The 19739-nt window shown below is 41.6% G+C and overlaps 1 protein-coding gene and 1 pseudogene across 2 annotated transcripts in view; one reads left to right on the top strand and one right to left on the bottom strand.

The window, feature by feature from the left end:
• Positions 1 to 3721: 3721 nt before the first annotated feature.
• The window catches only part of GCH1 (GTP cyclohydrolase 1), a 51968-nt gene continuing 35950 nt past the window's right edge, over positions 3722 to 19739 (bottom strand). The window contains exons 3-6 of one of the 2 annotated variants that reach the window (XM_033187978.1): positions 17396 to 17451; positions 8436 to 8467; positions 7108 to 7192; positions 3722 to 5218 (exon numbers count right to left, since the gene is read on the bottom strand). In XM_033187978.1, coding sequence (XP_033043869.1) covers positions 5143 to 5218; positions 7108 to 7192; positions 8436 to 8467; positions 17396 to 17451 — 249 coding nt within the window. In that variant the 3' untranslated portion in view covers positions 3722 to 5142. Of the gene's footprint in view, positions 5490 to 7107; positions 7193 to 8435; positions 8468 to 17395; positions 17452 to 19739 lie in introns of both variants that reach the window. The other variant, XM_033187977.1, reaches the window with a different exon arrangement.
• LOC117071913 lies at positions 16909 to 17023 on the top strand (annotated as a pseudogene).

Below are 19739 nucleotides of genomic sequence, written 5' to 3'. Positions count from 1 at the left end.
GCAGTGAAGCCAAAGAGAGACAGAGACCAAAATCCACCTCCAGCCAAAAATGGTTGAGCAGCTGCTGGGAGACCAATGACCAGATGACCAATATGGACCAATAATTCTGTGGTCCCTGCTAAAACCAGAATGGTTTTAAACTGATTTTTATTTACTAGCTTTTCTTTTTTTTTAAATTCAGTTTATCCCCCTTGGTTAGAAGTAAAATGTCCTTGCAAAGAGGAAAATTTCCGTAAAGAATTTTATCAGTCTAGATAGAATGACTGTAAAAATTATCACTACACATATAATGGGAAACTTCACAAAAAAAGAATTAGAAAAAAAATCTATTTGTTTACTACATTTTTGAATGTGAAAGGATCCATGAAAAGGAGGAAGAATCAAAAATCCACATTCTAAAATCAGGGAAAATCAACAGCCTGAGAAGAAGTTGTACATACACATGCCCAGGCATTTCATCACAGGACTCCCTCCACACAGCCTTCCCACTGCTCACCAGCAGGCAACCCACGTTTCTCTGGGCAGCACAGTCAGTTCCAGATTGAAAGGATTTCTCAAAAGGTCAGAGTTGTGGACATATTGCTCAAAACAAACAGGAGAATGTAGAAATAAGAGGAAAGATGGATAGGTGCATTAGGGCTGTGTAATGCAGGTGCCAGGAGTTACACTACCAGGACCTACGAGCATGTCATAGCTGCACTGCTAGGGAGGGAATAAAAGGAGCTGCTTAAATGCAAGACGCGGTGTGTCTTTCCTCCCCATCCTTTGTCGGTCGGAGTCTGACATTCATACTCAGGATGTCATGAAAATGTAACTGATGAGGTCAGGGAGTTGGGGGGAAGAAACCCAAGCACTTCTACTGTCCAACCCAATGGAATTCCCTATGGGTAGGCCCTCAAAGTGATGCCAATTACTGTGAGATTCATTGTTTTCACTTCTGTAATAACCTTTCCACCTTAACCAAAATCTTGGCAGCCAAGGAATCCACCAAGCTGAAGCCAAAGGCAGCATGTTTTAAAATGGAATCCTTGCCCAAAAAGGACACACTCAGAAAAAAGCAATGAACTCTATTCTGTACCTGGGGAATGGCTCTAAGTTACAAAGCCAAGGAGACCTATGTTCCAGTTAAAAGCCAACCAGAACCAGACCAAGCTGGGCTGCCCAGGAGTACGGGTTTAGGGATGTGGAGAAGTGTTATGGCAAAGAACAACTCTTCTTTTCCCTCTTTAGCTGGAGTTTGACCTCATTTGGACAACCACAGACATTCCAGCAACCAGACAGTTCCTGGAATAAACACGGGGCTTCTCCAAAACAAGTGACCAGATACCTTTTAAGGAAAACAGAGGAGGGAGTGGGAAGAGAACGTATAAGATTCTTTTTTTTTTTTTTTTTTGAGACGGAGTCTCGCTCTGCCGCCCAGGCTGGAGTGCAGTGGCCGGGTCTCAGCTCACTGCAAGCTCCGCCTCCCGGGTTTACGCCATTCTCCTGCCTCAGCCTCCCAAGCAGCTGGGACTACAGGCGCCCGCCACCTCGCCCGGCTAGTTTTTTGTATTTTTTAGTAGAGACGGGGTTTCACCATGTTAGCCAGGATGGTCTCGATCTCCTGACCTCGTGATCCACCCGTCTCGGCCTCCCAAAGTGCTGGGATTACAGGCTTGAGCCACCGCGCCCGGCCGAGAACGTATAAGATTCTTAAGAGACTTAAATCAACCTGTTGCAATGTGTGGATCTCATTTGTACCTTGATTCAAATAAACTACTAAAAATTACAAAACAGCAGGGGAAAATCTAGATATTTGAATTGACATTAATTTTTAGTGTGATAATTGGATGGTATTTGTTCATATATTTCTTTACCTGATTCCACCTTATTTAGATAATCTGAAATATTTATGGATGAAATGATGCCTGGGATTTGCTTTGCAATAATCTGGTCAGATGGGTATAGAGGAAAACAAGATGGCGGCATTGAGTTGAGACTTCTTGAAGCTGGGTGATTAGTACACAGCGGTTCATGTGCTCCTCTCTCTACTCATGTGCATGTTTTATTTTCTGTAACAAAAATCAAAATAAAAGAAGGCAAGGGCTTCTGGGAGGGTGGGCAGTCAGGTACTCACATTTCCCCTTGAATTCATCTCTTGAGACTTCCTCTTCTTTCCATCAGCAGGAGGACCCATGCCTGTGATGGTGAATCCAGGTGGTGTTTTGACAGACAGTCTTCTTGAAAACCTTTCATGTCTGCAACTGCTCTTCTACTAAGTGAAAAGGAACTTGGCCAATCAATCTTCAGTGACAAAACTCAGGAGCAGCAACTTGGGCTTAGCTAAGCAGCTCATCATTTTATTGACACCTATGAATGGTGATTCTAGGAGTGTTTTATGCCAGTAAGCATTCCTACTTTGATAAGATTTGCTACCCAATGGTCTACAGGATCCTGCAAGGGGCAGCAGGCCCCAGTACTTGGACATGTTGGCCACCGGTGAGGGCAAGGGCCTCTGCCTATGAGTAGCGTGGAATGGGGAGCAGACCACCAGCAAGAAGGAAAGGAGGTTGTTGGGCATGGGACAGAAGAACAGCACAAAATCCTTTGCACTAACTGGAAGTTTTGCCCTGGGCAGGCTCTTCTTAGAAGAGGGAAGGAAACCCTCTTCCACTCCCTGCCCCAGCCTCCTCTTCCTTCCCCAACAGCTCCCACATAGGAAGCAGTGCCAGTTCCCAGAGGGCTGAAGTTACCTACTGAGCATTAAGACAACAGGGACAGGAGGGCAACTCAGATTCCCGACTCTTATCTCAGACCTCCTCCTCCCATCACCTCAAGACAGTGAGGACGGGAAGACTTCAACCAAATACCAAGGAGAAACTGTCAGAACTTGGGGTTACTTCATACAATAATTGAGATTAGTATTCAAATAGCGTGATGGCTGGGAGAAGCCCTTATGACGTCTTTGCTGAAACAGAATACAGCCAAAATAATCAAGTTAGTTAAATATTTATAGTGGTAGTTGAAAAAGAAACAACTTTCACAAGAACAAAGTTACAATACTTTAATAATTTAAACAGGACCAACTTCAGGAACATACATACACATACATAAAATTAAACAATTTAATTTAGAACAGTGTATTGAAATACATCAAATTCTTAAAAAGCCCCCAAATGGACTCAAGATCATGGATATGAAAAGGTAATTTTGAAGTACTAGAGACTAGAGTAAAACAGACAAAGTCATTACTTCACATTTACTAATAAGACAACAGTCTGTGGATACATTAGACCTTTATAAGAACACTTCTAGGAAATGTTAGAACATTTAAAGTCATTAAAAAGGAATATAAATGACCTCATAAAGATAAATGTATAGCTATCAATTTCTTTGGTCCTCGAAGTCACATTTGTTTTTACTTTATTTTTTTTATTTTTTTATTTTTTTTTGAGGAGGAGTCTCGCTCTGTCGCCCAGACTGGAGTGCAGTGGCTGGATCTCAGCTCACTGCAAGCTCCGCCTCCCGGGTTTACGCCATTCTCCTGCCTCAGCCTCCCGAGTAGCTGGGACTACAGGCGCCCGCCACCTCGCCCGGCTAGTTTTTGTATTTTTAGTAGAGACGGGGTTTCACCGTGTTAGCCAGGATGGTCTCGATCTCCTGACCTCGTGATCCGCCCGTCTCAGCCTCCCAAAGTGCTGGGATTACAGGCTTGAGCCACCGCGCCCGGCCTTGTTTTTACTTTAAAATACCAAACATGAGTGCTTAGAATTCTACCTATGAATGTCTACATATTAAGCAGGCTAATGTTTATACTGGGTTAGATTTAAAAAGGAACTCAAGCCAACCATCAATGTAGTTAAACTCCAGAAAGAAAAAGCTAGGAAACAGACAGAAGTAGAGAGGAATGGAAAAAAACAAAAAAACAAAAAAACCCAATACCTCTGCCATCTTGCCCCATCATAACCCAAATAGCATCAAAGTGGCAGAGATGGGACTAAAGTTAAAGCAAGCATCAAAGTTAATTACTTTTAGGGTAATGGGATGAATTTGAAGAGCACTATGTCAACCAAATAATAAACTTCATAGAATAACTGTGTTTGTGTTTCTGTGGAGGAGTTGTGGTTTTGTTTGTTTTAATTTGGCCCACACTGCCCCAATGGAGGAAATTCTAAGATAATCATTAATAAGGCAACAGCTTCCAGGATTAAAATACCTATACCACCTATACGGAGTTACATTGAGGACAGGACCCACGTAGACCACAAAGGAAACCGGGACCAGAAGTTTCCAGTGCATTTTCACAGACCGTTGGTATGATAACCTCTAGTTAGAACACTGGACACAGCTCATAATGTCTTCCACCATCAGTTCATTCTGTGCTCTTTCAGGTACGTGGAAGCTATGGTTTTGCAGACCTGAAAATGATGGTCACTCTCAAATGTTTCTGGAAATACTTAGAAAAATATCTTATAAGATTAAAAAAAAAGAAGAAGAAACATTTTGAGGCATCTACATGGAACACACAAAGGAAACTCCCAATAAACCTATAAAGTTAAAACTGAGATGACTAGTTATTTGCAGTGTGTGTACCAAGTCTTATAAAATAATGGCTTTTTAAAAAAGGCAAAAGTATCTACACTCTAAATGATATTCTCATCAAGGCACAGAGAGTTAAATATCTAAATCCCTGTATGTTGACATGAGAATATACTCGTAAACAACACCAGGAACTAATTCCCTATTCTTGCATTTAAAAACAATAGAAGGTAGAAATGTGCCTTTTTAACTCACAGTAAAATCAAAAACATAGACATTCCACCACCTTCCCTTGGTGACTAACATTACAACTGCTAAAAATATATTTTTAAATGTCACTGGTGGTTTAATAAACATGACCAAAGTGGAGTCTGTTGAACTTGAATTCACAGAGCAATACCGCATTAAATATTTTAGCACTTTCAGCACTATACCATTTTTATTGGAGGAAGAAAAAAAAAAAAAACAGTATACTGGGCACAGTTCCCTCCCATTCCCAATGCTCCTATGCTTATGAGTCAAATTACTAAACTATTTGAACAAAATACACGAATTCTTCTCCCTTCCCAGGCCCCTCTGGTTATCTGGCAGTAGTTTTGCGCACATACTTACACTATTAGCAGTTCACTTTAATATTGCCACAAAAAGGTGGCAAGAAGAAAGTAGAGGGCTCAACCCTTTATTATATTTATTTAATTTTCTAGAAATAATTTTAAATATAATTAGTGACAAGGAAAAAGTTCACATGTGTAACAATTGAAAATGGAATGTACAAACAAGACCAGACAGACAGACAATGCTACCGGCAGTACAATCGGCAACCCCCACGCACGCACACTGAAGCTCAGCTCCTAATCAGAGTCAGGAACTCTTCCCGAGTCTTTGGATCCTCCCGGAACACACCCAACATCGTGCTGGTCACAGTTTTGCTGTTCATTTTCTGTACACCTCGCATTACCATACACATGTGTCTACAAAATAAGGCAACACAGGTTGTTTAAAGGAGTAGACAGCTGCTGGTTTGGTTTTTAAAAGCAGGCCTAAAGATTAAATCTCAGTTCAGTTACCAAGTATATCAAAATATCCCTTCTTACACAAATATTATCTATTAGGTTCGTGCAAAAGTAACTGTGGTTCTTGCCATTGAAAGTAATGGCAAAAACTGCAATTATCTTTGCAGCAACCTAATTTTTTTTTTCTTCAAGTTGTCTTGCAACTTTTATTCTTATCAGTAGTTGATCCTTAAAGCATCCAAAAAGGGAAAAAATGGAATTTTCTTCTGGGGTGAAAGAAATATAAGAGGCATACAAAGATACTTAACTTCTAGATCAAAAGAAGGTCAGAATTCTCACTTGCTCTGCCTTTAGGACCAAGACAGCACTATGCAAGCCTAGGTGTTGAGATAAATGCTCAGGTATACTGGTGTTACCAGGCAGAATTCAGGTAATGGTGACCAGGGATCCTGTCTGAGCAACCTGGTGACATTAGATACCAGACATAGAACAGAGTTCACACCATGTCACAGAACACATATGAACTCTGTCCACACAATGGCTGCAATTCTCTTAACTCATCCTAACTTAAAGAAATGTACCAATTCTTGGCTTTATTTTTTAAATGTGTGACAAAATATTAGAAAAACTCGGCTTGGAGCAACAGAGAGCTAAAGAAGAAATCAAGAGAAGACATAAAAATGGCTACTGGGGCTGGGCGCAGTAGCTCACGCCTGTAATCTCAGTATTTTGGGAGGCTGAGGCGGACAGATCACCTGAGGTCAGGAGTTTGAGATTCCCAGCCTGGTCAACATGGTGAAATTCCATCTCCACTAAAAACACAAAAATTAATTGGGTGTGGTGGTGGGTACCCGTAATTCCAGCTATTTGGGAGGCTGAGGCAGGAGAATTGCTTGAACCTGGGAGGCAGAGATTGCAGTGAGCCGAGATTGTGCCACTGCATTCCAGCCTGGGTGACAGAGCATAACCCTGTCTTGAACATTTAAAAAAAAATGGCAACTGAGCTGGGCGCAGTGGCTCTTGCCTATAATCCTAGCACTTTGGGAGGCCGTGGTGGGTGGATCACGAGGTCAGGAGTTCGAGACCAGCCTGGCCGACATGGTGAAATCCCATCTCTACTAAATATACAAAAATTAGCCAGGCGTGGTGACACGCACCCATGGTCCCAGCTACACAGGAGGCTGAGGCAGGAGAATCATTTGAACCCAGGAGGTGGAGGTTGCAGTGAGCCGAGATCACGCCACTGCACTCCAGCCTGGACAACAGAGCAAGACTCCATCTCAAAAAAAAAAAAAAAGGGCTATTCATTGCGTAAATCTCTACACCTGTGCTTATAACTCCCTATGCCTCCACAAGCCCCATCCTACCCTCAGAAAAATATTTCTTCCGTACTCTGTTCCTATATCAGTAACACAGTAAATGAAAGTGGTAAAAGAGTTTTAGGCTCAGGGATGGATATCTACAGTTATGTCAGTTGTGTGGCATCACCTGGTGCTACAAAATATGAGAAGCATTAAATAGCAAGATCACTTCTAGTGCACCATTATGATGTTACTAAAGGCAGATGCAGACTTACGTTGCTTCAACCACTACCCCGACTCCAGCAGGCCGCAAGGCTTCCGTGATTGCTACAGCAATTTGTTTCGTAAGGCGCTCCTGAACTGTGGATGTGACAAGGAGCTCAGTTTGAGAGTCTGATACAAACAGCTGGAAGCTTTTTCTGTCTCTAGAACATTTGAAATCTTAGAAAGCAGACTTCTGTGAGATTTAAGAGCCAAGACACACCAGCTTTTACCAGTCTGCTTTGTCTGCTGACTGGGCCACAGAGAGGCCCGGATTCAACTCCCTCACCTGAAATACAGGGCTAAAGAGATCTCAGAACCCCCTGAAGCCCTCCAGCATCACTAGGGGAAGGAATTAGAATAGTAATTATCTCAAACCTGTGCAGTAAGAACAACACAGTACTGGTTACCAAGCACCTCCATGGAGGTAAAGTAGTGCAGCAAATAAATAGCTTGCAACAGGGTTAACAAAGGGGCTGCAGTCCGATTATTGAGCTGTACTTAGAGCAATGTTGAAAACCAACAATTTAACCTAAATAATATAGTTCCTGTCCTGAATAAAATGACTTGTCTTTTAATTCATACAAGAGTATCCATTGCAGCACTGCATCTATTTGAAAACTGATGAAACCCCCCAATGTCTATCAGAGCGGGTATAGGTTATGACAAGCCATAGCATATACAGAATTCTAGACAGCCACCAGAATGAATGATACTTACATGGATGTGGTAAAATTGTTTAAGATTTGTTAAATGAAAAAAAGCAGGGCAAAAAGCAAGGCTGATTATATATAAAATGAGCCCATTTTTGTTTAAACATAATCCAAATAAATTGATTTGAAAATGTAGGTATATGCATGAAAATGTGAAGGAATGTGCAAATACAACAGTGATTTCTTCTGGAGGCTTGAAACAGTAGATTTTTTATAGTCCTATGAGGTTTTACATTTTTATAAGTCATACTTACTACACTTGTAATAAAACAAAAAATACTTCTTGTATAGGAAAAATGTTTTCTGTAGCCAGGCACAGTGGCTCACTCCTGTAATCCTAGCACTTTGGGAGGCTGAGGTGGGTGGATCACCTGAGGTTGGAAATTCGAGACCAGCCTGACCAATATCGTGAAACCCCGTCTATACTAGAAATACAAAAATTAGCCAGGCATGGTGGTGCACTCTTGTAATCCCAGCTACTTAGGAGGCTGAGGCTGCAGTGAGCTAAGATTGCACCTCTGCACTCCAACCTGGGTGATAAAGACTTTGTCTCAAAAAAAAAAAAAAAGAAAAGAAAAAGAAAAGAAAAAGTAAAATGTTTTCTGTTAATAAAGATTTTTAAAGCTTACCTTGTAGTCTTCTACTATAGATTTCTACAATCCTAGAACAGAAAGAATTGCTTTAGTTAATCATAAATCATTTGAAGCAAAATTGATAAGGCTTCCTCATAAAACAAAAAGGACACTGTTGAAGCAACAGTGGGCTGCAGGAAGGGATAAAGCTTATGGGAAGATGACAGAAAGATACAAGTACCGCAGGGAGATGTAGTCTAAAGTCAACCTGATTGGATGGAAGGATACAAAGTATTGTCCTGGGTATGTCTGTGAGGGTGTTGCCAAAGGAGATTAACATTTGAGTCAGTGGGCTGGGAAAGGCAGACCCACCCTCAATCTGGGTGGACACAATCTAATCAGCTGCCAGCGAATATAAAGCAGGCAGAAATACATGAAAAGGCAAGAGTGGCCTAGCCTCCCAGCCTACATCTTTTTCCAGCGCTGGATGCTTCCTGCCTTCAAACATCGGACTCCAAGTTCTTCAGTTTTGACACTTGGACTGGCTCTCCTTGCTCCTCAAGCTTGCAGACAGCCTATTGTGGGACCCTGTGATCATGTAAGTTAATATATAATAAACTCCCCTTGATATATATATATATATCCTATTAGTTCTGTCCCTCTAGGGAACCCTGACTAATACAGAAGACCACCAACCACTACAGAGTGGTGCTTCCTGAGGTCCCCAGAAAGAGAATTAATGAGTCTCCAAGTGTGACATTCACTTAGGAAAAACACAGAGATGAGTAACAAAATTTTAAAGCTCCAAATCATCAATTTTAGATCATGTCTCAAGTGCTCTGATTAATCATATTGTTTTATCAGAGCTTAAAATTCAAGTTAAAAATAAAAAGACTTTGTTAATTAATAGCACACCATGGTCAACTACTATATCAACTAAACCTATTGGGGGGCAGATTAGAACTGATTAGACTTCTTCAGACACCTCTTCATAAGACAGGTTTATCTAAGCATTTAGTATGATTAACCCGCAAGAAATAAAAGCCTCCTGATCTTAGCTTATAGCACAATCTGTCAAGTGATAAATTTTCCTTTTTTTTGAGACAGTGTCTTGCTCTTGTCGTCTAGGCTGGAGTGCACTGGCACGATCTTGGCTCACTGCAACCTCCTCCTCCTGGGTTCAAGCGGTTCTCCTGCCTCAGCCTCCTGAGTAGCCGGGAGCAGCCTCCTGAGTAGCTGAGTAGTGGGACAGGTGCCCACCACCACACTTGGCTAATTTTTGTATTTTTAGTAGAGATGGGGTTTCACCATTTTGGCCAGGCTGGTCTTGAACTACTGACCTCAGGTGATCTGCCCGCCTCGGCTTCCCAAAGTGCTGAGATTACAGGCATGAGCCACTGTGCCCGGCCTATTTTTTAATACATAGTAAATCCCTGCTTAAAGTCAACAGGTTCTTGGAATCTATGACTTTACTAAAACACTGAGAACAAAACCAATTTTACCCTAGACTAATTGATATAATAAGAGTTAAGCTCCTACAGCATATTTCTGGTCACAAAAACGTCAACAAACTTCTAAATAAACACAAAAACACTTCTAATATTAAACACTAAAATAAATGTGAGTGATACATACATTTAAGAAAGATTAATGAAAAGATATTGATTTCCCCAATTATTCCAGTTCAAGGTCTCAAGTGGCTGGAGCTTCTCCTAGCAGTTCAGGGTGCAAGGCAGGAACTGACCCTGGACAGGACGCCATCCCATTGCAGGACACACACATCCACCCACTCTCACTCAGCCTGGGACCACACAGATACACCAAATCACCTAACGTGTGCATCTTTGGGATGTGGGAGGAAACTGAAGCACCTGGAGAAAACCCACAGATGTGGGAGAAAACATGAAAACTCCACACAGACAGTGGGTCCCAGCTAGGATTTTTTTTTTCTCAATCATAATGAAATGACATTGAATGAAACAACATTATTCCAGGACTGCTATATGCCAATTTGCCTAAGTCATTTCACTTCAAGTTGCAGTCTCCAAGAACCCATCGACGACGTCAAGTGAGGACTTACTGTACTTGTTTTATATCCTATCTCTGATAACTCTGCTATCTGCTCTCTTCCATCGTGTTTGTCTGACTCGACTCATGGCTTGTTTACGCTTCTTGGAACTTCATCTTTGGGTATCCTTTGAAGCCTGGATAAAAGTGCATCAGAGAACATGTACTAGTTTCTACTAGCTGCCTACAAGGATACCTCTATGGAGTCGTTTTATTTATTTATTTATTTATTCATTTATTTTTGAGACACAGTTTTTGCTGTTGCCCAGGCTGGAGTGCAACAGTGTGATCTCGGCTCACTGCAACCTCCACCTACCGGGTTCAAGCAATTCTGCCTCAGCCTCCCGAGTAGCTGGGACTACAGGCGTGTGCCACCACGCCCAGCTAATTTTTGCATTTTTAGTAGAGATGGGGTTTCACTATGCTGGTCAGGCTGGTCTCGAACTCCTGACCTCAAGTGATCCACCTGCCTCAGCCTCCCAAAGTGCTGGGATTATAGGCATGATCCACTGCGCCCAGCCTTATGGGGTCGTTTGAAACTAAATTATTCCATTTGATTTTTTGAAGGCCACACAGACAGTACAAATTCTGATCCCAAACTTCATGAATGTGTCTATTAGTTTTTTTGTCTTTTTCCTGCTCTTCCTAGAATAATGCTAATAGGTAAGTATCATCCTCGATCTGGGATGAGAATAGGGAGGACAGAATCCAGACTTTGGCTTTAGTGCTAATTCCAGTGGATTATCACTAGAATTGCCTCATGCTTCCCCCAAACTATAAAATGTACATATGTACATATCTTGATATGCTGTACCAAGAGGGACATTATTACAATCTAGTTCACCACACTCAGCATCGGTAGTTGTCAATTTTAATCTAAACCATTCTTACATTCTTGGACTAAACATCCCTGGGTAATGTTGAAAACAGTACTTCTATACTAACCTGACATTGTGGGATTCTTACAACTACATTCATCAGTGAGATTTGCCTATCATTCTTTTAACGCTATGCTTACCAAGCTTCGTTATCAAGAATAGGCAGCTTCATCAAATTAATTGACACTTCACAGGTTTTTCCATGCTCTTGAATTATTTATACACATGCAAAATTAGTGGTTACTTGAAAGCATGAAAAAATACTTATAAAACTGACTTTCCCCCAAAACATTAATTTGATCTCTTCTAATGGTTACTAACGTATGCAGGCTTTCAAACTCCTGGTCCATTCCTTTCTCTCCCCATCTTTTTAAAAAACTTACTCATCAAGATGTAAAGATTTATAAAGCATATTTTTAGTTACATATCCTCTCCTTCCTAGATATCAGACTCTCCAGCAACCTATAATACAAGATTTTCAACTTGTAGACTTGTGATTTCTATTCTTTGGGGTTTTTCTAAATTATTCTAAATAAGGAGTTTAAACTTTATCTGAAAAGCTGTGGCGAGCCACCAAAGGAGCAGCATGATCCAATCCACACTTCAGAAAGAACACCCCCGCAGCTCATGAGGGCGGACTGAAGGACCCTCAGAGATGAGAGGCAGGGAGGAGGCAGGAGCTTAACACTCCCTCCAGGAGGAAGATAAGAAAGGCCCAGCAAAGACCCACAGCAGGAAGGGCAGGAAGGAAGGAAGTGGGGGTGCTGCGGCCGCCGGGCAGTGAGCACACACAGCAGTGGATGGGTTCTGCCTCACTCCTCACCCCAAAATACATTCCAGATGGAGCAAAGATTTAAATATAATAATGCAGCCATACAAGTACCAAAAAAAAAAAAAAAAGTTTGTGACTACAGAAAAGTTTTAAACTTCTTTATGGAAATACGATACTAGAAAGCAAAATCAAAAGACAAATGACGAGCTGGCAAGCATTGTCTGTAGCACCTGACCTGACTGCTTTAACATTCAGAGCTTGTCCAAACCAAGAATAAAAAGACAGGTAATTCAGTGGAAAAATTAACACTGGAGCTAAGAACAGGAAGTGTCTGAATAGATTCAACCTTGCTCTATTAAGGAAATGCAAACTAAAATAGATACTATGTTTTACTTATCAGTTTGGCAAAGATTTAAAAGTGTGATGAAACTTAGTGTTGGCCAAAGTGTGGAGAAACATACACCACACTTTATCAGTTTATTAGAGTATAAACTGGCATGGTCTCTTTGGAGAGCAATTTCATCATATCAAAAATTCGGCTACCCTTAACCCATCAAGTTCCATACTAGTAATTTAGACTTCAGATAGATTCAAAGCACACAAAGATAATAAAATTTGTTCACCAGGGCTCTTTTTTACTTTTTGGCAAGTCTCAAACTGCAAACTGTACTTATCTATAACAAACACTGGTTAAATGAATTATATTAATCAAAGAAATATTAGATAGCTATGAAAAGAAACTTGGACTTTTTGGACTAAAAGATGTCCAAGGAACTTTGAGGTATTTTAAATTTTTAAAAAGTTGGCCAGGGCCGGGCGCAGTGGCTCACTCCTGTAATCCTGGCACTTTGGGAGGCTGGGGTGAGCAGATCACCAGAGGTTAGGAGTTCAAGACCAGTCTTGCCAACATATTGAAACCCCATCTCTACTGAAAATACAAAAATTAGCCAGGCGTGGTGGCACATGCCTGTAATCCCAGCTACTCAGGAGGCCGACGCAGGAGAATTGCTTGAATCCAGGATGTGGAGGCTGCAGTGAGCCCAGATAGTGCCACTGCACTCCAGCCTGGGCAAAAGAAAAAGACCCTGTCTCAAAAAAAAAAAAAAAAAAAAACCTGGCTGGGTGCAGTAATTCATGCCTGTAATCTCAGCACTCTGGGAGGCCGAGGTGGGCTGATCACTTGAGGCCAGGAGTTCGAGGCCAGCCTGGCCAACATGGCAAAACCCTGTCTCTACTGAAAATACAAAAATTAGCCAGGCATGGTGGTGCACGTCAGTAATCCCAGCTACTGGGGAGGCTGAGGCAGGAGAATCACTTGAACTCAGGAGGCAGAGGTTGCAGTGAGCCGAGATCACACCACTGCACTCGAGCCTAGCCGACAGACAGAGACTCCATCTCAAAAAAAAAAAATTAAAATTAAATGTAAAGAAACAAGTTGTAGTACAGAATATAAGATATGATCTTATGTTTGTGTTTGCATAAATTTTTTCCAGAAGGATCATGAAAGAAATCTCTAGTTCTAACTCTGGGAAATGAAAATAGGTAATAAAATGTTTTTACTTTATTCACTCATTTGTATTTAAATGCTATGTTGTTTTTATAATCAAAACAGAAAAAAAAAAAAAAAAGACTGCTCCCTCTGTAATCTAATACCCACCTCACCTTTCCCCCTTGTCTACCTCTTACTTCCATCAGTCAATCTGGTTCCCATCCACTGGAACAGGCCTTGCTCCTACCCTCTGACTGGTCTCTGCTCATGCATTAACTATACCTAGAGAAACTTCTCCCCCATTTAGAATTCTGCTCATCCCTCCACCTCTAGGTCTATTCACCTGCCAGACCACAGCCATCGTGGCTCCTCTGAACCTGGAGCTACAGTAGGCATTTCCATGGCACCTGCAGTCTTGCCCTGTGCACTCTCCTTGAGGATGGCTGCCATGTCCTGCTTCTTTCGCCTCCACAGTAGCTGGCACAGTGCCCACCAACAGGTCAGCCATGGCTACTGGAGGTACTACAACTCTAAATTCAAGATTTCGTACATTTATTTATTTATTTATTTATTTTTGGTGACACAGAGTGTTGCTCTGTCACGAGACTGGAGTGCAGTGGTAAAATCTTAGCTCACTGCAACCTCCGCCTCCCAGGCTCAAGCGATTCTCCCATCTCAGCCTCCCAAGTAGCTGGGATTACAGGCGCATGATATCATGCCCTGCTAATTTTGGTATTTTTAGTAGAGACAGGGTTTCACCATGTTGGCCAGGCTGGTCTCAAACTCTTGACCTCAAGTGATCCGCCCACCTCGGCCTCCCAAAGTGCTGGGATTACCGGCATGAGCCACCTCGCCCAGCCGAGGCTCAGTTATTTCTAAGGGAAGAAAATGAATACATGTTCAATGACTTCAGCAACAAAAGAAAGTTCTATTCAAACTAAGTTTATTCTAGAATTCTACTAGAGTTGAGCCAGATCAACTCACTTCTGGCATTTTCTTGTTACTTAAGGCTTTACTGCTTGATATTTGACTTCACTGGCACTGAAAGGTCATTCATTTAAAGGCAAGCATATAACAAACTTCACATACAAGATTAAAATGAGCAGTGAAGTTTTGCTAAGACATTCAGCTTTTATTCCTCTTCATTCCCTAAATATTCTTACTTCTTACTTCTTAAAAAGAATAAGCAGTTGGATAAAATCTTAATCTTCTTTTCTGTTTAATAGACTCTTTATTCAAATTTTTTGCAAAATATCTGAAAGCAACATACACTTGGTTCTTTGGCTTAGTGTTCCATTTTACTCTTAAATTTTAATCCCATTAGTCTAAGGACAAATTCCCATGCTAATAATCAACTCCTTTGTATTGCTTCATAAAAGCTTAATTATTTGAGATCTTTTCCTCCTACTTGGAAAGGAAATAACTAAGATTATTTCCTTCTACCACCAGGTTGCCATTTATTGTATGATCTCAGTAAATCACCCTTCAGTCTGTTTCCCATAAAGTGTTAATCATGATCAACAGGTGGTTTTTTAGAGAAGGCTGTTACATCAAGACCAAGGCCTAATGTGATCTGCCAAGCTTTTTTACACTATGAAACTATCCATTACACCTTTCACATATGGACAGTCTGTTATAGGCATCAGCAGTGCCGGAATTTCTATATGGGCAAGGTATAAGGTTGGCAATCTTGCTGACAGGGAGGGCGGGCCCCAGGGGACTGGGCCTACAGCTATGTTTGCACAGTAAGCATGCTGATTTTACTTAGACTGTATTTATAAAATGGTAAGAATAACCAATTTTAGTAAAGATACTTTTACTCACAGTTGACATGAAATTGGTTTAATACATTATTAGTTGAGAGTAAGTTACTGGGAAGGGAGTTGTTAATAAAAAGTATGGTAAGACTAATTACTCCCAGTCACTACCAATACACTTTTTCTCAGCAACTTTTCAGCACTGCCACCAGGGACGGATTACATGCAAGCAGCCAGAATGTTTCTGGATTTGTGCTAAGAGCCTTATTCCAGTGAAGCAATTACAGCTGTGATATAATATCCTTTCATGGTGCCAAGCAGCCCTGTCTAATAGCAAAATAGCTGAGCAAGAATGAGGTCAGAAACTGAGGAAGTTAAATTTGTCTCTTCTACCCACTTTCTTATCGATCCCCAAAGGAAATGAATGAGAAAGTGAAAATGAAAACAAAGTAAAAGGAACAACTGTAGAGGGTAGGTGTCAGATTGCTAGAGTAGTTTTTACAGATTCCAGCACAGAATTGAGAAATATCAGGACCACCATTTCACAACTGTTAAATCCCAGGGCCTGCATAAAGAAACAGGAACACATCAGAGCCACAGCACAGTCAGCTGGTCACAGAGACTCATTTATTCCTCTTCTTTTATTTTTATTTTTCTGAGATAGGGTCTCACTCCATCGCCCAGGCTGGAGTGCAGTGGCGCAATCTCGGCTCACTGCAACCTCCGCCTCCCAGGTTCAAGCAATTCTCCTGTCTCAGCCTCCCGAGTAGCTGGGATTACACGTGTGCACCACCACGCCCAGCTAATTTTTGTATTTTTAGTAGAGATGGGGTTTCACTATGTTGGTGAGGCTGGTCTCAAACTCCTGACCTCAAGTGATCTGCCCACCTTGGCCTCCCAAAGTGCCGGAATTACAGGCGTGAAAGACGGCACCCAGCTGAGACTCATTTATTTCAATTATGATATGGTCACTATAACCTCAAGTTATTCAAACTTAGCTTGATTGTTTTTGAAAAAAAGAGTAGGAACACTTTACCCCACCCTTCAGCTTATTCTTCACTCATTCTCTCTTTCTCTCTACACACACAGACACACCTCCCAGTATTTCCTCCATCACCCAAAATTCAGTAACTTTATACAAAGAAGTAACAAGGATATTTAAGGGCAATAAAATATTGGTGGCTGGGGCCTATCAAGATATCTGAACACAAACCCCCATGTTGACTTCCAGTTAAACACAGATGAATGTATATGTACATCACTTCTCCTAAAACCCAAATAAAAAAGGCAGTAAGGGAATTTTTTAAGGCATGAACCCACAGGATAAGGAACAGAAAAGATTGTACCAGGAAAGAGAGAAATGACAGCGGGGAGAGTGAACACTGTATAAGAACAAAGCTGCGCAAAGTCAAGGCAGGCAGTCTTGTGTTTGCAGAAACAAAGTATCTAGACGTGAACGGACTGGCCTGTAGGACCCCTGAAATATGCCTGGAGGCATCCAGTGCAGAGCAAGGCAGGGTTGAGGCTGGGGATCCCACAGGGAAGTTTCATTACAAGTCTGAAAGCAGTGTTGTATGAAAGGGAAGAAGTTGAGCACTCCCCTTGACAAGGATAGAAGAGTCCTCAAGCCTGACAACAAGTCTGACAGCAGGGCACTGTAGCTAGACCCCTGCCCAGCTTCTCCCCCAACCTCTCACTGTTAGCTAAACCCCCCTTAAAGGATGGTGCTAGACTGAAGGTAAGTTCAGGACCTCTCCAGTCAGAGAAGGCTCTGCAGAGAAAGAGGTGAACTGAGACTTCCAGGATGTATGTATCTGTGGAAGAAAGGGTGGGAAGTGGAAGAGGGAGCAGGCAATAGCGGACGAGAAGAAAGGGCCATCTGTGTTTCAGGCCCTCCGAGTCTGTGCCTCTGCAACTATAAACTTTAAGTTGCAATGTGACTTCCAAGTTAGATCCATACAGGTAAAGACAGAAAGCCTGATGAGATAGATTCTCAGCAGACAAGGGCAGGTCCTATAAACCTGTATTCTTATTCATTGCACAGTCACACTTACCTTGCAAGTTTGCTGAGGCCAAGGACTTGCTTGTTAGGAAGATAACCAATATGGACCTTCAGAGAAGAGATGGAAATCATGAGCTGAGTGAAATACAGTGCCTTCTTTGTGACAGAATAAGGAAATACAAAAAGAATATAGCATACTTATATGTAATTTATCACAACAATGTATTACCTTGAAAACATCTGGAACTGTTAAGACTTAGAAAATGAAACATTTATATATGTATTTTTAAAATTACATAAATGCAGTAAAAGAAAAATGTGTAAGTATGAGTCTATTAATCAAATAACAAACTTGAAGTACAGTTGTCCGTCGATAAACGCAGGAGATTGCTTCCAGGACCCCCGTGTGTACCCAAATCCTACACACTCAAGTCCCTCAGTTGGCCCTGCAGAACTTGCATATATGAAAAGTCATCTCTCCATCTATACAGGTTTTGTATCCTGCAAATACTGTACAATTTTTGATCACTGTTTGGTTGAAAAAAAAAGCCATGTCTAATGGACCCATGCAGTTCAAATTCATGTTGTTCAGGAGTCAACTGCACAGCCCTGACACTTACCTGTGAAGCTGAACTCTTGACACAAATCTGAAAGTTTCTTTATGGAGGAGAAACATTCTCAAGAAAAGGGAAATGATCTCATAGCAACATTAAAATGTATACAGGAAAGCCTCCTTTAAATGGCAAAAACTGTAAGCATAAGTATTGCCATTCCACACATCACAGCAGTCTTAAGATTCCACCGCAAAGCCCTGCAGCACAGAAGGTCTCCATGCCCTTTTGTGCTTGGCTTCCTGGTTTCTAAGCTGCTAGAGAGCACCATCCTCCTTTTTTTTTTTTTTTTTAGAGACGGACTCTCGCTCTGTCCCCCAGGCTGGAGTACAGTGGCCCGATCTCGGCTCACTGCAAGCTCCGCCTCCCGGGTTCACGCCATTCTCCTGCCTCAGCCTCCCGAGTAGGTGGGACTACAGGCGCCCGCCACCATGCCCAGCTAATTTTTTGCATTTTTAGTAGAGGGGGAGTTTCACCGTGTTAGCCAGGATGGTCTCGATCTCCTGACCTCCTGATCCACCCACCTCGGAATCCCAAAGTGTTGGGATTATAGGCGTGAGCCACCGTGCCTGGCCCCATCTTCCTAACAGGAGAAAAAGGGCACTGCTACCACCATGGCTTGGCAAGAACCTGTACCCTAAGAACCAAGTTTGATAGAACCCACTATACAGCCAGGCCATTTCTGTCATCTTAAATGGCACCAATTAATACCAAATATAAAAGTTACCTCTTTTTGAGCCAAATACTATGTACGAAAAACATTACTTTCCTGAAAAGACTAATAGAGTAAATGGTCACTTGTAGGCAATTAACCAAATATAAAATTAGAGACTCAACAGCATCATGGTTTGCCAACAGTTTCATTGTTCACTTACTATTTACATAACTGATCTAGTAGTACTTAGTGATTTTTTCCCCATCCATTAGCACTATGCTTGAGGAATTTGAGAAGTCCACCTCATTGCCTTCCTGGTTGGCAGGAGGAAAAAAGTAAAATAGCACCTAAACATTGGGTATTTCAAAGAAAAATTAGAGAGTTAAAACTTTCCCATGAACCAACGTCTCCTATGCTGTCTGAAATTTTTACATTTCTATGCAGACATAGAATTTGTTTATTGTTTATACTATTTTTGGTCTTAAAATCCTAGGTCATTTAAATGTCCATTTCACAAAATCACTAAATAGGCCAGGAGCGGTGGCTCACGCCTGTAATCCCAACACTTTGGGAGGCCAAGGCAGGTGAATTGCCTGAGGTCAGGAGTTCAAAAGTAGCCTGGCCAACATGGTGAGACCCCATCTCTACTAAAAATACAAAAATTAGTCAGGTGTGGTGGTGGGTGCCTGTAATCCCAGTTATTTGGGAGGCTGAAGCAGGAGAATTGCCTGAACCCAGGAGGCAAGGGTTGCAGTGAGCCAAGATCACACCATTGCACTCCAGCCTGGGCAACAAGAGCAAAACTGTCTTGAAAAAAAAAAAATCACTAAATAATATATTTTTTAAACAAAGGTAGCAAAAATACAAACAACGAGGAAGTAATAGCAGAAAGTAGCAGGATAAAATGGTGGCAGGCTGAGTACAGAATCAGTGCCTTAGATCTGGCTGCAGACAAGCCACTATCTCTATCTTCTTGAACAAGCCATAGGCTTTCTGTGTCTAATTTGCTCACCAATAGATTCCCTTTCAAAGATTCCTTCATTATTAATTGCAGGATTACCAGATACGGTATGGCTCCTGATGTGATATATCTGGGTTTTCTGATTGTTTTCTCTTCTTTTCTTTTTAGA

The sequence above is a fragment of the Trachypithecus francoisi genome, unplaced genomic scaffold (genome assembly GCF_009764315.1).
Source record: "Trachypithecus francoisi isolate TF-2019V2 unplaced genomic scaffold, Tfra_2.0 Lachesis_group3, whole genome shotgun sequence".
In the NCBI taxonomy this organism is placed as follows: domain Eukaryota; kingdom Metazoa; phylum Chordata; class Mammalia; order Primates; family Cercopithecidae; genus Trachypithecus; species Trachypithecus francoisi.
The sequence above is the reverse complement of the archived record's forward strand: the minus strand, read 5'-3'. Positions and strand labels throughout refer to the sequence as shown.